The sequence below is a fragment of the Notothenia coriiceps genome, unplaced genomic scaffold (genome assembly GCF_000735185.1).
Source record: "Notothenia coriiceps isolate Sejong01 unplaced genomic scaffold, NC01 NC01_scaffold00037250, whole genome shotgun sequence".
Lineage (NCBI taxonomy): Eukaryota > Metazoa > Chordata > Actinopteri > Perciformes > Nototheniidae > Notothenia > Notothenia coriiceps.
In genome coordinates, this window is record NW_011369951.1 from 2,686,555 (window position 1) to 2,701,087 (window position 14,533).

The 14,533-nt window shown below is 43.3% G+C and overlaps 1 protein-coding gene across 1 annotated transcript in view; it reads left to right on the top strand.

Moving 5' to 3' along the window:
- The window catches only part of plxnd1 (plexin D1), an 81,768-nt gene that overhangs the window by 27,574 nt on the left and 39,661 nt on the right, over positions 1 to 14,533 (top strand). Inside the window, exons 8-13 of the mRNA XM_010795874.1 lie at positions 1,051 to 1,150; positions 2,634 to 2,732; positions 4,289 to 4,378; positions 4,639 to 4,747; positions 5,800 to 5,957; positions 10,072 to 10,217. Coding sequence (XP_010794176.1) covers positions 1,051 to 1,150; positions 2,634 to 2,732; positions 4,289 to 4,378; positions 4,639 to 4,747; positions 5,800 to 5,957; positions 10,072 to 10,217 — 702 coding nt within the window. The remainder of the gene's footprint in view (positions 1 to 1,050; positions 1,151 to 2,633; positions 2,733 to 4,288; positions 4,379 to 4,638; positions 4,748 to 5,799; positions 5,958 to 10,071; positions 10,218 to 14,533) is intronic.

Genomic DNA, 14,533 nt, shown 5'->3' on the forward strand with positions numbered 1-14,533 from the left:
CGTTATAATAGTATGCTATACGTAAGTAAGTTACGTGAGTGTGTGTGTGTGTGTGTGTGTGTGTGTGTGCTATGTTAGGGTGTGTGTGTGTGCAGCTGGATATAGGTGTTTTAGTAGGACAGAAGGGGAGTTAGGGAAAACAGAAAAGCTTCAGCTGATAAGGGCCTTGAGGGGACCTTCTGCTTCTAATCAGAACTATGCACGCACGCACGCGCACGCACGCGCACGCACGCGCACACACACACACGTTTCTGCATCCCCTTACACCCATTCCACTCCACTCCCCCCAGTCCACAGACCCCCCCAGAGTGCTGCTATCACTGGAGGCGATATCATACTTAGTGTGGGACATCTGTCTGCTCCCGGAGGCTATGCAGACACACACACTTGAAAAACACATGCATATAGTACAGTGGAGGTGTGTGGAGGAGTTGAGGTAGTTTATCTGGAAGACACTCACACATATCCTACAGCTGATATCTCCACCACTCAACACCTCACACTAAAATCATTTAGATAAAAAGCACGAAGGTAACGGGAATCATTTATATTTTGTGGTGAACTGTCCATGTAACTCATAGCATATCTTACAAGGTAGATCACCCAAATCACACCAAAGATAATACACTTAATATTTAGGTGAAATGTTAGAGATGAATATCTCATAAGATGAGGAAACACCAGACTGTTTCATCAAAACATTCCTATGTTTTTTTAATTGAGCAAGGGTGTGTCACAGTGTGTTTATAGAGATGTGCGTTGTTTCATCTCAGCAGATTTGGCCCAGTTTGACCTGCAGGCTGGCTGTGTTGTAAATGTGTAATGAATGTCTGCTTCTGTGACTAATCATCTCTTCCTTTTATTAAAGCTAAACTTTGATGCCCAATCAGTTCGGCATATCAGTTTATTTTCTACTAAAAATAGGCCACATATCCAACTTTGGAAAAGGCTGCATGGGAACATGTCAGAGGGAGAAAACACGCCCTGTTTGGCTCAATGCCACCCTTGTTTCTCAACTCTTTCCATGTATGTGTGTCCATCTTTTTTCAGGTGTTTGAGCTGCCTGAGCACCAGGTGGAAGTGCTATTGGGACCACGAGAACCACCTATGCGTCTCCAATAAAGATGAGTCAAAGCACAGCCTGCTGGAGGTGAGTAATTCCCTTTTTCTTTAATCCATCAACCAAACAGACGCCTGGAGGATCTCTTAATATTAAGATCCCACTAGTCAGAGCCACAGACATAATCCAGACTCTGCTGTCCAACAACTCCAAGTGTGCTGTAATGATTTGAGTCCAGACGAGTTAGGCAAGAGCAATCATGTGGTAATTCAGTGTGAGGTTACAAGTATCAAACACAGTATGTAGAAATACTATAAACTCTCAGGACGTTCTGGTTTAACAGACTCCTTAAAGTATAATATATCACTTTAAAACACCTCTAACGTTTCCATTTTTGGCAGTTAAGTGTGATATTCCAGCATGTGGAAGAGTAGCTTCTCTTTGTTCCTATTTTTAAAGGGAATTATTGCTAAATGTCAAGACTGTGTGTTGCCAGCAAAGACATACATCTAGGTGACTGTACAAATGCATTATGTAGATGCATGTTTGGCAGTGTAAAGCCTCATGCGGTTGTAAACTACTCTGAAAAGCAAACAGATCACATAGTTTAAAAGGTTTGGCATGGGTACAAGACCAGGCTGGGAAACTGGGAAAATTCTCCCAAACTGCAGTAGCCTCATTGAAACCAATTACAGGTCCCAAGATACCCAAGATGCATGTTCCTGACAACATCCAGATTTTCAATTTTCAATTCACACTGCCATGTGAAATAACGGTTAAATGTTTGGATTATACTTGAAGGGGACTTGCTTTCTTTATTTCCTGAGACCATATTCTACACTTCAATGGGCCCTTCACAAGAGTTAAGTCAGACATCATATGATTCCTGTCCCCTCTGGCGTTTTATGGCCTGGCCAGATCCCATGGCCAGTGTGAGGAGGCGTCCACCCAGCAGACTATGGTTCTGAGAGGGCAGGCAGCGTCTGACTGTCCACAACAGTACTGGTCCCAGTTAGAGCGGAGAGGATGTGACTCAGTCCTGTGGTCAGCTGCTGGTCAAGTGGTCTTGTTCTAGCGTTTTATTGCTGTAAATGTTTAACACACTCTTTTATATCACAAGACCCCCTAAGAAAAGAGTATGAGCTTCTTCTGTTAAACAATTCAGGCAATAAACACATTCTTCTAAGCAAACGCAATAAATCATAGCCAGACTTCAGATCCAGAAATACACAAAAACAAACATGTAAAACCACAAGAGGCTTCTACTTTAAGTCACTTTCAGTTATTTAAATGTTAGGTTCTTTTGAAACATTACATTTTTAATGAAGGTTAAAGGAGATGAGGGGGTGGATTTTCCTGTTCTGTTGAGCCCATCACAGTGTCCGGTGGGTCTGTTTTTCTAATCCCTCATCGTCTCTCTATTTGAAGCTATTGTTGTTTCCCTCAGAGCGAGACTTTACCCTCTCATTTCCTCCTCCTCCAGATAAACAGGACAGGTATTTTGGGTTGCGGATGTGTGCATTGTTTTTTTTAACTCCTACATGTCCTGCCCCCACACCCCACCTCTCGACAGAATGCGGCTTCCTGTCCAAGCCTGGTGGCCTCAGAGGTTCCTCCATCACCTTCAGAAATGGCCCAGGATTTCACATTATCCCTCAGCCACATCCAGGAGGTACGCCAGACAACCTCCCACCATGGAGCTAGACTTGGACCATGTCCAATATGCATGTTGTGAAAATGATTGGAATAAAACAGAAGCATATGGTGCTTTTTGCTTCAAGCCGAGTTAAACACAGATGGATATTTTTGTGCTGCGATTTGGGTCAATGAATGAGCGAAACCTGAGTTTGGGTGGTTGTGAGACAGAGATGAACATGAAGAATGAGCGAGTATCTTTTATGCTTATGTTGCTCACGGCTCAGCTGTGTGGGCCCACCATGTCTCCGGTATCTAACTGTGACTCGCTGAGTTGTGTCTTCGTCAGCACAGCGTACAATAAGCAGTCGGTCTGAGGCAGCACACGCGGCAGGAGCTTTATTTCATTTGTGTTCGTTTTAAATTCGGCAAGTCCTTCCAGATCCGTTTCTTAAAATATCTATTCTCATTCTTAATCCACGCTGAGCGAATCAGACGCTGATCCCGCTTCACTGATAAGGGGAAATTCCAGAGCCGACTAGTTGCCAGGCGTGGTCAGTCACACGCTATAACCCTGTGGCCTTTAGAGCCTTCTTCTAGTGTGTTGCTATGGTTACAGACATTGAGTCACATACAAATTGACACACACATGCTCATGCACACACATACTTCCTCAGGGCAGCCTGGATGTGACTGGCTATTCCTACCACTCTTTATTATGATATTTTTGACAAATTGTTTGAATAATGGGTTCATCTTGCCGGCGAGTCAACACAGCAGGGAATGTGGAGTCATTCCCCAAAAAGCATCTCCAGTCACTTGAGGAATTTGTGATGAATTTCGGTTTGGTTCCCACACTTTTCTTTGGATAAACCAAAAAAAAAATGATGTATACTTAACTGTGATAAACATTGATACTAAAACATGATTGAAAAGTGCTTAGAAGTTTGTCCTCCAGTATCTATTAGTTCTCACACTGAACATAAGTCCAGGGAACATTTAATGTGTGGTATGCTGGAGTTTTTCCGGGGATAAAATAACCTTGCAGGAGCCAAAGAAATCAAGCTTCTCTAGTGTCAAACGGGAGAGAGAAAAGGCAAAGTCCTGGAGAGGGTGATAAAAAGTAGACCAATTTAAGCCGGCTGGATTCAGAGACTAAGGTTTTTCTTCCTCTTTAAGTGATTGCCTTTTGCTGCTCTTACCTATCTTCTAAGCTTCTTTGTGGTCTTACCTTCACATATCTTGGCTGACTTAAACTCGGGGCTCAGATTCTACGAAGAATGAATTCATATTCATTACTCTGGCTCCCAGATGACTGGCGGAGGTGTGGGAGTCCAGATGTTTATGAATATTGAATGAATTGCATCTTTTCCTGGCAGGGACAATTATTGTGGGTTATTTGAGTTTCCTGGTTCTCTCTCTGAGTTGTCAATTGTTACCAGACATGTTTTAGAAGGCATTTGTTTGCAGAAGCTTGCTTTAGGTACCAAAGCAACGGTTATCTAATTCGTAAAAGAGTACGATATCACAGTTTGCCTGCTAGTTATTGTTAAAATACTGTATATTGTTTAAAGTATGTGCATTATATAACAGAATGAAGAGCTGGAGTGCGACTTTGGGACAGAGCAGCGGTACGAGGCCACCTGGTTGAACAGCTCCACGGTGAAGTGCAGTGGAGTAACAGTAAGTACAGACAATGAAGCACCAGAAATAACTATTTATTATCCATGTCTGATTAAAGATCATTTAAGATAAGATTAGATGTAATCATGGATTGTAACTTGTATCGCAATTATTTTAAACCCTTGTTTATAAGTGGACTAAGAACCCATTATTATCTGAAGCAACAGTAAGAGGGGATAAATGCAAAATGACTCGTTCACACTGAGGACATGCCCAGCACAATCAGCGTTATTGTGTCTCCTTCTTCTCTGTCCATGTAGCTGTCCACTAATCACAGGAGCCAGGTTTACCACCTCAACCTGAGGAGGAAAGGATACCTCAGTGGAAATGGGGACGATGTCTTTGTCGACAGCCCTCAGCCCATGAGAGGTAAGACTTTGTTATGTTGACATGTAAAAAAAAGAAAAAAGCTGATGAAAAATACAGTTCCCATTTGCTACGCTTCAGCTGTTTGCTCAGCTCTCCTGTATTTGCAGCGTAATTAGAAACCCACAAAAACACGAAAAAATCTGACATCGCTGCCACTGTTGCTCCCAGAATGCATTTCACCTGTACACAAATGTTTTTTCTGATGAGATTGGCGGATTTGATTAAAACCTGTAGGAAAATGAAAAATTGCTTACGGGAACGAAACGTTGTTTGACTGCCTCTCACTTGCAATAATAGTACTTTGTGTTTTACAACACATAATTTGCCAACTAGTAATTTACCATGCTATCATATTTGGCCACCCTCTAATTACACATAATCATGATAGAACATGGAGCTGCGAATTGAGGTGCTATCAATACCTCTTACTAGCCATGTCTGAACTATTGTTGATAATACAATTTAAGCTCCATGACAACAGTGAGATGATGAAAGTGGTCCGCATGTTGAACTTGGCATGTTTTCTAAAGCGTAGCTAAACCAATCCTCGCCTTTCCCAGTCCCAGATGTGCTGTTCGCTGTCCATGTGTCGATCATGTGAACAACAGCCCTGGGCCGCTGCCAGACACGCTGCACTGTTCAGGACGTGACGGTGGTTCATAACATGCAGACTCATCACATTTTTAAACAGACACACATACACAATTTATCACACACATGCAGGCACACAAATTCATGCACAGATGCACATGCGGTGGTACAAATGGGATTTCTCCCAGGGAGGCACATTGGAACATGAACAATCATCTGTTTCTCGCTGGCTTTGTTCTCCTCCACTCCTCTAGCTCTCGTTTTTTTCCTGGTTTATTTTTATAGACATGAATATATCATCCTGCAAATGCTTATGCTGTTTATTCAGAACATGCAGCCCATATGGTTTATATAAGCTAGAAAAGAATTGTAGAAGTCTAAGTAGCTTAAGTTAACCACACAAGGCAAACACAGTTCAGTAATGCTTACAATAATAATTGCCTCTCTGTCTCTCCCCCTAGTGGAAGTGTACAACTGTGGAGTAGGGAGCTCCGACTGCTCCCAGTGCTGGGGCCGGGAGGACCAGGGCCACCTCTGCGGCTGGTGTGAAAACAGCTGCAGGCCGAGAGATGACTGCCAGCCAATCAGAGATCAATGTCCGGCTCCTGAGATCCACAAGGTAAGATCACAGGTTACACATGATCGCAGAACACAAATTATTGCATTCATCCTCCTGCTCCTCCCACCTCCTTTCTGTTGACTATCTTCTAACCATAAAATGGTGAATCATGGGGTCACTCACATGGTGCAGTGCCCCCTGCCCTGACTGTCCAGTATGAGCCGCCTGTTTGAACAGAGTCTCATTAAAGCAGTTCACTGCGTAACAACAGTAACACTCACTTAGCCACAGCTCTCGGGGGACACAGGGAGTCAATCTGCAATCACTCAGAAGGGCATGGGAACACCTTTTTTGCCATGTGTAACTACAGTTTGAGTGTAAACTGTGTGGACTGGCTATGGGAGTTATATATGTAGAGCTGTTTGTGTAAGTAATCCCAGAAACTAAAAGAAAACAAATAATAACCAGGAATGGTTTTGGATTCATGACCACAAAAAGAGCTACCACAATGACCACGAGGAGTGTTTATCCAACACAGGATCTCACTGCGGTCACGTCCTAACGGTCATCACGATTACCGGCACGGCCTTTCTTTAAACTGTTTATAGAGCTCATTTGCATGATCATATTCATTTGTTTGTCCAGCTGTAATTGGATGGTGTTTGGAGCCGTCCTCCGAGCCTTTTCTGCCACTGCTGAATTATATCAGCATAGCAACCCTAGGCGGTCATGGGAAGTACGGCTCACATGATACCCAGCCGGCCTGAACTTCCTGCAGATAAAACCTGCCGGCCCAGAGGAGTACAATCAGGCAAAACAAAGCAGACGGACACACACAAAATATTTCACCCAAATAGGCCATATTGAAGCATTCCCGCTTATCCCTCATTCTTTGTAGCTGTCAGCACACTGTGACTAACAGGATGCTAACTTATGAGACTTGTATACGTGACTGAAGTTAGCCGTATGCGTGGGTAGACTATTGTAGCAGTCCTCCCTCTTCCTCTCTCGAGCGGGCTGGAGAGAGGGTAGTGGGGGCTGCGGCTCTGTGGGGTGTGTGATGCAATGCTTTGGCAGCCATGTTTCCCTACAATCCACAGGGGTTTGAGCCTGAGTACTCCAGCTTATGGAGCGAAAAAATCCGCTCTCCCTAAACATTTCACACACACACACACACACACACACACACACACACACACACACACACACACACACACACACACACACACACACACTACGGCAGCAGCTCTTTGTTATATAGACATAGTGATTGTGTACAGCTAAAGGCCCAGATACACCGGCCAGTCACCTGAGAAGTCGCCGACGCCGACACCGACTGTTGCGTCGCCGGACTCTCCTGCGTATTTGCCGACTTCGCGCACTGGAACACACCGCAAATCCGAGCCGAGCACGTATGAACTGCGTATGCGTGAGTTGCAATAACTCTCCTTACCAGCAGGCGGCGGTAGTGTGTACTCATCATTCAAAAGAGGCAACAACCGGAACAACCGGAAGACAGAGAAGAAGAACAGACTCCGTGATATAAACAAACAACAAATAACGTTTTTCTTTCCATTTTCACTCTCGTCCATTGAAAACATGAACGAACAAGAGCTCTATAAACCGATGAGGTGAAATAGCCGTCCGTGTGTGTTCCATCTTCCATTTTAAATCATTTGTTTACCTCCCTCACTTCCGTTAACGCTTCTCATGCACTGATTCGCTAGCTGAACAGCCAATCAGTGTTATCCCTTTGTCCGACTTCCGGTGGTGTTCCCGACGCCGATTCAACAATCGGCAAGAAAAGGCGTCAGGTCGGCAGAAAAGACCCGACGGTGCGGCGCACACCACTCCGAATAGGGCGTGCCCACGATCATGTTCGGCCCGACTCCCATTTACTGCCGATTTCGGGCCGGTGTATCTGGGCCTTAAGATAATGAAATGTGCTTTTCGTCACCCACAGTGTCGCATACAATCTTTGTCACACGCACCAAGATATCAATAATACAGAGGCGGATTTCATTATTGCTTAAACTTTGCCACGTACCACCTAATTGTGAAAAAGGCCTTCTATTCAACGCAGTGACGTAAGACAATGGAAACATTTATCATCTCCGCAGGCCCTTTATTCTCATGTTATGTGTGGGCTAGTTCGCTGTTTAAAAAAACATTGATTAGCGGTACTGCACCGTCCAAAACAGGAACTGCCAAACATAGTTTATTCGCTACATGAAAGAACAAGAGAACAGGGGGATCTGGGTGAGACATTAATGGTTTGGGAGAGAGGATGGAGAAGGGAGCAGTACAGTGAGGAACCTTTTCCTGTTTTTGTCCTCACGTCCTCCTTGATTATGTGAGGCAGAGAAGCTCGGGTGAGGAGAGGAAGATGAAAGCTCTGGCCCCACAGCGGTCTCTACAAAACAAAAAATAACATAAAGGAGATCTATGGATTCAGGTTGCATATCTGCATTTAGAATATATTTTTCTCTGAATATTATACTTCGAATAATTTAGTCCTCAAATGCGTTTCACAGCTCCAGCATTCCGTGTGCATTTTTTTTTCACATTCACACCCTGTGATCTCCCTGGAGCACTGGCAGAGTTGGCGCCGTAAATCAATACTCGCAGACTTGTAAGAGGTGTAAATGAACAGCATGCCAGCTGATGTTGATGTCAATGCTCAATGGCACACCAGAGACACAATAGGTGCTATAAAACGCATAGTGATGATAAATAACTCCATCGAGAGGTTGGGTGCTTTCATTTGTCTGGCAGACTACAGTTTGTGTGCATTACATGTGTACAAAGGAATGTGTTTTTATCAAATGAAGTATATATTGGTATATATGTAGGCATGGCGTAACACTTGCTAGGCAGAAACGTAATATAACCCCAAAAACATTGGCATCATTTCCTGTTGAGTAGCACACCCATACTGCAACGAATGGATCGGTTTGTTTTCACACTTTATTAAAGGTAATACACTTTTCTTTTCTTAACCACCTCAATGTTATAGTTTGGAAAATACAGTTTATTTATCCGCGCTGTCACTTTTGTGGTTTTTATATTATCTCCATGCAGAACCAAACCTTATCCCTTAACTTAGTCCAAACAGAAGAGCTGTTTTCATTCCTAGGTTTAGCTTCTGATAAAGCTGGAGCCAGGCCAATAACACAGCGGGGTCACACCAACCTCTGCTGTGCCAGGGGGTCATTCAGAGAAGCATGCACGCAGCTGGGTTGCTGTGCTACAGTGACAAAATGAGAGTTGATAGCTTCTGTCTGGGCGTTGGCGATGCTATCTGAAGCTGCGTTTCTGTGGTAATTGGAAAGGTGACTGTCCTCTTTTCTTCTCTCCACGGCTATAGAATGGAAAGTTAAGAGACCAAAGGCAAGGGCTGAAATGATGCATGAGAACATGCCTCTGAACAACAGCAGAAATGGGACTAAGGAATTTGACAGAACAGACACGGAGTAAAAAAACAGATGAAAGGGAAAAGCACTGTGCATTAATTCCCCTGTTAAGGCTTTGCTCTCTCACCACCACCATCAGCATTCACTCTCCTCTCGACACTCAGTTCCCTAAATTGCCTCCCCACTCATCCACCTTTCTGCCGTGCTCTCCACCTCGCCTCTACAGCCCTTTCTCTCTCACTCTGTCTGTCTCTTGTGGGATGTGAAGGGGGCTCTTAGGCTGCTCTTTATTTGCATGTGCTGTAGAGGATTAGAGGCTGAAGAGTCTCAGACAGGCACAGTTAAGAGCCTGCTTTGTGTGTGTGTGTGTGTGTGTGTGTGTGTGTGTGTGTGTGTGTGTGTGTGTGTGTGTGTGTGTGTGTGTGTGTGTGTGTGTGTGTGTGTGTGTGTGTGTGTGTGTGTGTGTGTGTGTGTGTGTGTACACCTAAATCACGTGTCTATTCTTTTAGATCTCAGTCTTCAGCTGAAGAACACTTAAACAAGCCACTTACCTTATCTCTCTGTGTGCCACCCTCCATGTCAGCATCAATAACAGCATTTCTATTCTCTTAATTCTCTGTCATGATCATTATCAACCGTCATCAGTGGAAACATCTTTAAGGGATGTGATCTACTTATGAGCTATCATTTATGGTGCATATTACAGGCTTTTCACAGGGTTTTCCTTGCCCTTGTTCATGGCCTCACTTTGTCTTTGTCAGATCTCCCCCCTGAGGGGTCCAGTGGAGGGAGGCACCCTGCTGACAGTACAGGGCAGGAACCTGGGCCGGAGGGCGGCAGCAGTAAAGGTCTCTATTGGAGATGTGCCGTGTATTCTCCTGCCTGAGCTCTACACCGTCTCTGTGGAGTAAGTATTCTAACATATGGCTTCAATAATGATTCACGAATGTGCATGTTTAGGCTTATGTCAACTGAAGTGTTTGCTGTACAGACACTTCTCCCCCTTGTGCTTATTTAATTACATTTTACATCATCTACATTGTCAGTATGACACAATGGAAGAAACAACCGATTGTCCTATTCATTATAGCAACTTATATTTATATATTTAACCCTGCTAAAATAAGTCACTGTGCTGCAATGAAGTGTGCTTATTTGACAGCTAACAATTACCGGTTGTCATGGTAACTTGACATGCTCTCAGGAAGGTGAATGGTCAGGTGCACGACGGGCAGATCAAGTAATGGAAAGATTTGTCACAGTCAATATACCTCAAAGAAATCCAGGCATGTACAGATCAGTCCTGAACAGAGTGAAACCAGACAGTACTCTGAGACACACACGACTCATTACATTTAATGGATAGAGGTCCACTAGAAGGCTCTATCTGCAGGGAAAAACCTGAAAGGTAACCATGCATTAAAAAGTTCGAGACCTAAAATATCCATCCCTATAATAACAGCTTTACAGTGTATTTAAAGTCAAACTAAATTAAACACACAATACTGTCTGTTTACAAGTCTTCAATAAATGTTTTATTATACTGCCAATCATACTGGCGGGACTTAAGTTGCATTCTGGGTGATAAAGGTGTCCAGTTTGGGAATGGAGGCAATAAGAAAGCATAACTTCTATCTTTGGTCAGGGTGCAACAAATAAATAAATGAGAGTTACTAAACTTCCTCTCGCAAATACCCATCTTTGATCATTAGCTTGTCCACCAGTCTCAAAACTAGAGTGCAACAATCCCTGCATGGTTTAGTTTACATGTATTCATGAGACTAATTTTATTCAAAAACAAATATTATTATGCAGCACGCTTCTCATTTGAAACGACTCCGTCGCCATTCTTCCGTAGCTCAGGGACCATCACACTGTCACCATGGCGACAGCAGGACCCCACTTTGACACCGGCACCACCGAGCTCTGTGGAAGTCGATAACTCTACAGTTGCACCCAAACTTCCTTTCAGTATCTGTAATGTTGCCTGAATGGAAGTGTTTATCTGGTCTTGCTCCGCTGAAGCTGATCATTGTATTAAGACCAGTTGGAGGGTGACCTGCGGGTCCCACCTGTCACTCCAGCAGCCTGACACATTCCCCGAAAACCTGCACATGTTGAAAACAGCGAATCGCATTTCACGTCCAGGAGTGTTCTCATCTCCTGTCCTCATTCCTCATTGGATCCTGAGGATGGTTGTTATGACAGCAGAGAATATTCTTGCTGTATGTGGCTGTGACAAATCATAACATGTTAGTGCATCTGACAATGTCAGCACATTTGACTTGCACGCACAGCTTTACATTTTCTATCCTTGTTGGGGCCTCCTGCTGATTTGATAAGATGTGATGCCATCTCATTCCCTCAACCTATAGCCTTTACATTCAACCATAACATCAAAAGAGGACACATGATGCTAATGTCCAGGTTCATATTTGTATTTTGTGCCTCTACTGTGACTTGTTTTGTTTTTAAATGTTGAAAAGGTATTTTTTTACTCATACTGCCTGCAGCACCTCTTTTCACCCTCCGTCTGAAACCAGAGCCCAGTCTGCTCTGATTGGTTAGCTGGCCGGCTCTGTTGTGATTGGTCAACCGCTAAGAGATGTCCCACCCCTTAGCTTATCACATACAATGCGTTGGAGCGCTAGCTAATAAAAGTGCGAGTGTTACATAGTGATGTCACTATGTTATGTATTACAAACTAAGGAGTCCAATCAAGGTGTTTCAGGCTCTCAGTGTGTGGGAGGGAAACTCATTAGGGGAACTTATTTATAAAAAACCGACCTATTCTTACCACATCGATAAATATGCCCAAAGATGAAAAGGCTGCTTAAAATGATTCACAAAAATGTCCTCCCCCAGAAGATCTCAAATTCAAAATAGGCCCTACAGAAATGCCACACACACATTAGCCTGCACACACACACGCACACTGGCATATGTGACCTCATTCAGCAGGGCTGTTGAGACAGGTGTCTGCTCGTGTGCTGAGAGGTGAAAGTTCACAGCTGTGTGCCACAAGGAAAATGTGCAGCACTAGAGAGAGCGTGCTCCACTCACTAGGTGTCAACATTTAAATTAATGACAGAGTCATCCTCGGCACACCTCATTTACTGGAGTACTCCTCTAGGTTTGTGACCGAGGTCCTTCACGCTGCCCTCTTTATCACTTTCATATGAGCCTTGAGTGGCCCTCGCCCCGTCTATTTAGCCGACAACACTTATCAGCCAAACACTCTCAGAGTTGATTGTTGAAGATCCTCATCATTCACTCAAGGGAAATGATCAGAGACATCTTTAAAACTAGACAACACATTGCTGTCTGGAGCCCATAATATAGTCGCAGTAGGCGCTACTGGAATGTGAAGCAGGGGTCAGCCTGGCTCTGTCTGCTCAGGGAGCCTGCATGTCCTCTGACTGTGATCACACTGCATCAACATCACACACACACACACACACACACACACACACACACACACACACACACACACACACACACACACACACACACACACACACAGGGTGGCTGCAGGTCTGCAAACATCTTAAAAACATGGAATTCAGTTTTCTCACAAAACGACATAAGGTAATAAAAAGTATTACATTTCATTTACAAGGCTTTTTTGTTTGTCTTCGAATCTGAATGGGTGATGTCACACACCTATAAACGAAAAGTGGAATACTTTTAGAAGACTGTGCCCGCACCTCTCATAACAACGATTTTTGGATTTAGCAGACACTTAAATTAACTTTAACTCATTAATCATTCTTTGTTGATTAATCTATTTTACATTTTTCAGACACTTTTCCAGGTCATGTTTATTTCAGTAATCTGTCATTAGACATAATTGTTATACACTACAGGTAGATCTGCAACAATCATCAATTAAGTTAATTGGCATCTTTCTCTTCATAATTTACCCTTTTTTTAACAACATGCATCTTCTGGTTCCAATGTGAGGATTTTCTGGATTTCTCTGTTTTCCATTATCTTTAATGAACAAAACATGACATCTGAGAAAGTCACCTTGGACTGTGAACATGGGATGGAAATGTTTCACTGCTTTTGGACATTTTATGTATCAAAATATGAATAGGGAAAATAATTGTCCAGAGAATCGATAATAAAAAATAACTGCACAATTTCCAGGGAACTACTAAAAACGAATTGATATATTCACAAATAATACTAAGACCATGCTGTCCGTAGTGGGTGTTCTTCATACTTAAGTGGTTTGTGAAAAACATAATAAACTGCATTGCACATGGTATTAACATTTCTTGAACAGTCATAATTTTAACTTAACCTTGAAGAAACCCTAACACTCCCATGTCTGTGTACTGTTAATATGCTACAGGCTGAATTCCTCACACCTAAGACTTTCTTTATCTGTACAAGATATACTGGCATTATATTTGTCTTTTTTTCTAAAACAGAATAATCCTGAGCATCATGGTTCAATAGCAGATATCATATGATGTGATGTCTTTGTCTGATAGGAGTTTGATTACCAACCTGAATCCAGTTTTGGCCTGGAGCAATCCCACAGGTTTCAGTCAGATTCAGACTTCAAGTTCTCTTATCTACTCATGTCTCATTTTATTTGTCTTTTCTTTATTCTCTAAGTCAGAGCATGTGGAATGATGTATGTTCTTCAAACAGGTGCACATCTGCCCTCATGGCATGTAACTAACAGTACTGTAATTTGATTGTAATGACAATGTTTACCTGAAGCTGCTGTAATTAATGAGCACAAATGTGGACATTGCTATCAACAGATGGCTCGTACTGCAGGTTATTTTGGAATATTCAAGCTTATAAAGGAAAGCCATGATTTAAGTGGGCTCATTACATGCAGCAGTGGTGGCCTGACATTTAAAAACACACTCAGATGTAGCTTTCTGAGCCAGCCCTGGTCTCACACTCAACAGCCTGACCTCAGCCAAGCCCCAATCTGTCCGGCCCAGCCTCGTCTCACCGTGTGTCCTGCCAGGTCCTCCTACATAAAACACAGCTCCTCCGCTTATGTAAATTCCCCACAATTCCTCTGTCAATCATGCAATCACTCGCTGAGATTTAAAACCACTGTAGCGCCAGGCACCTGACTAAATAAACCTACAGGTTGTCTAGCGGGAGGAGCTGGTGATAAAGGTTGTGTTTCCCCCACAGAACATTTATTCCAGTGAGGCCCCAGAAAAGTAGATCCCTGTGCCTCGCTTC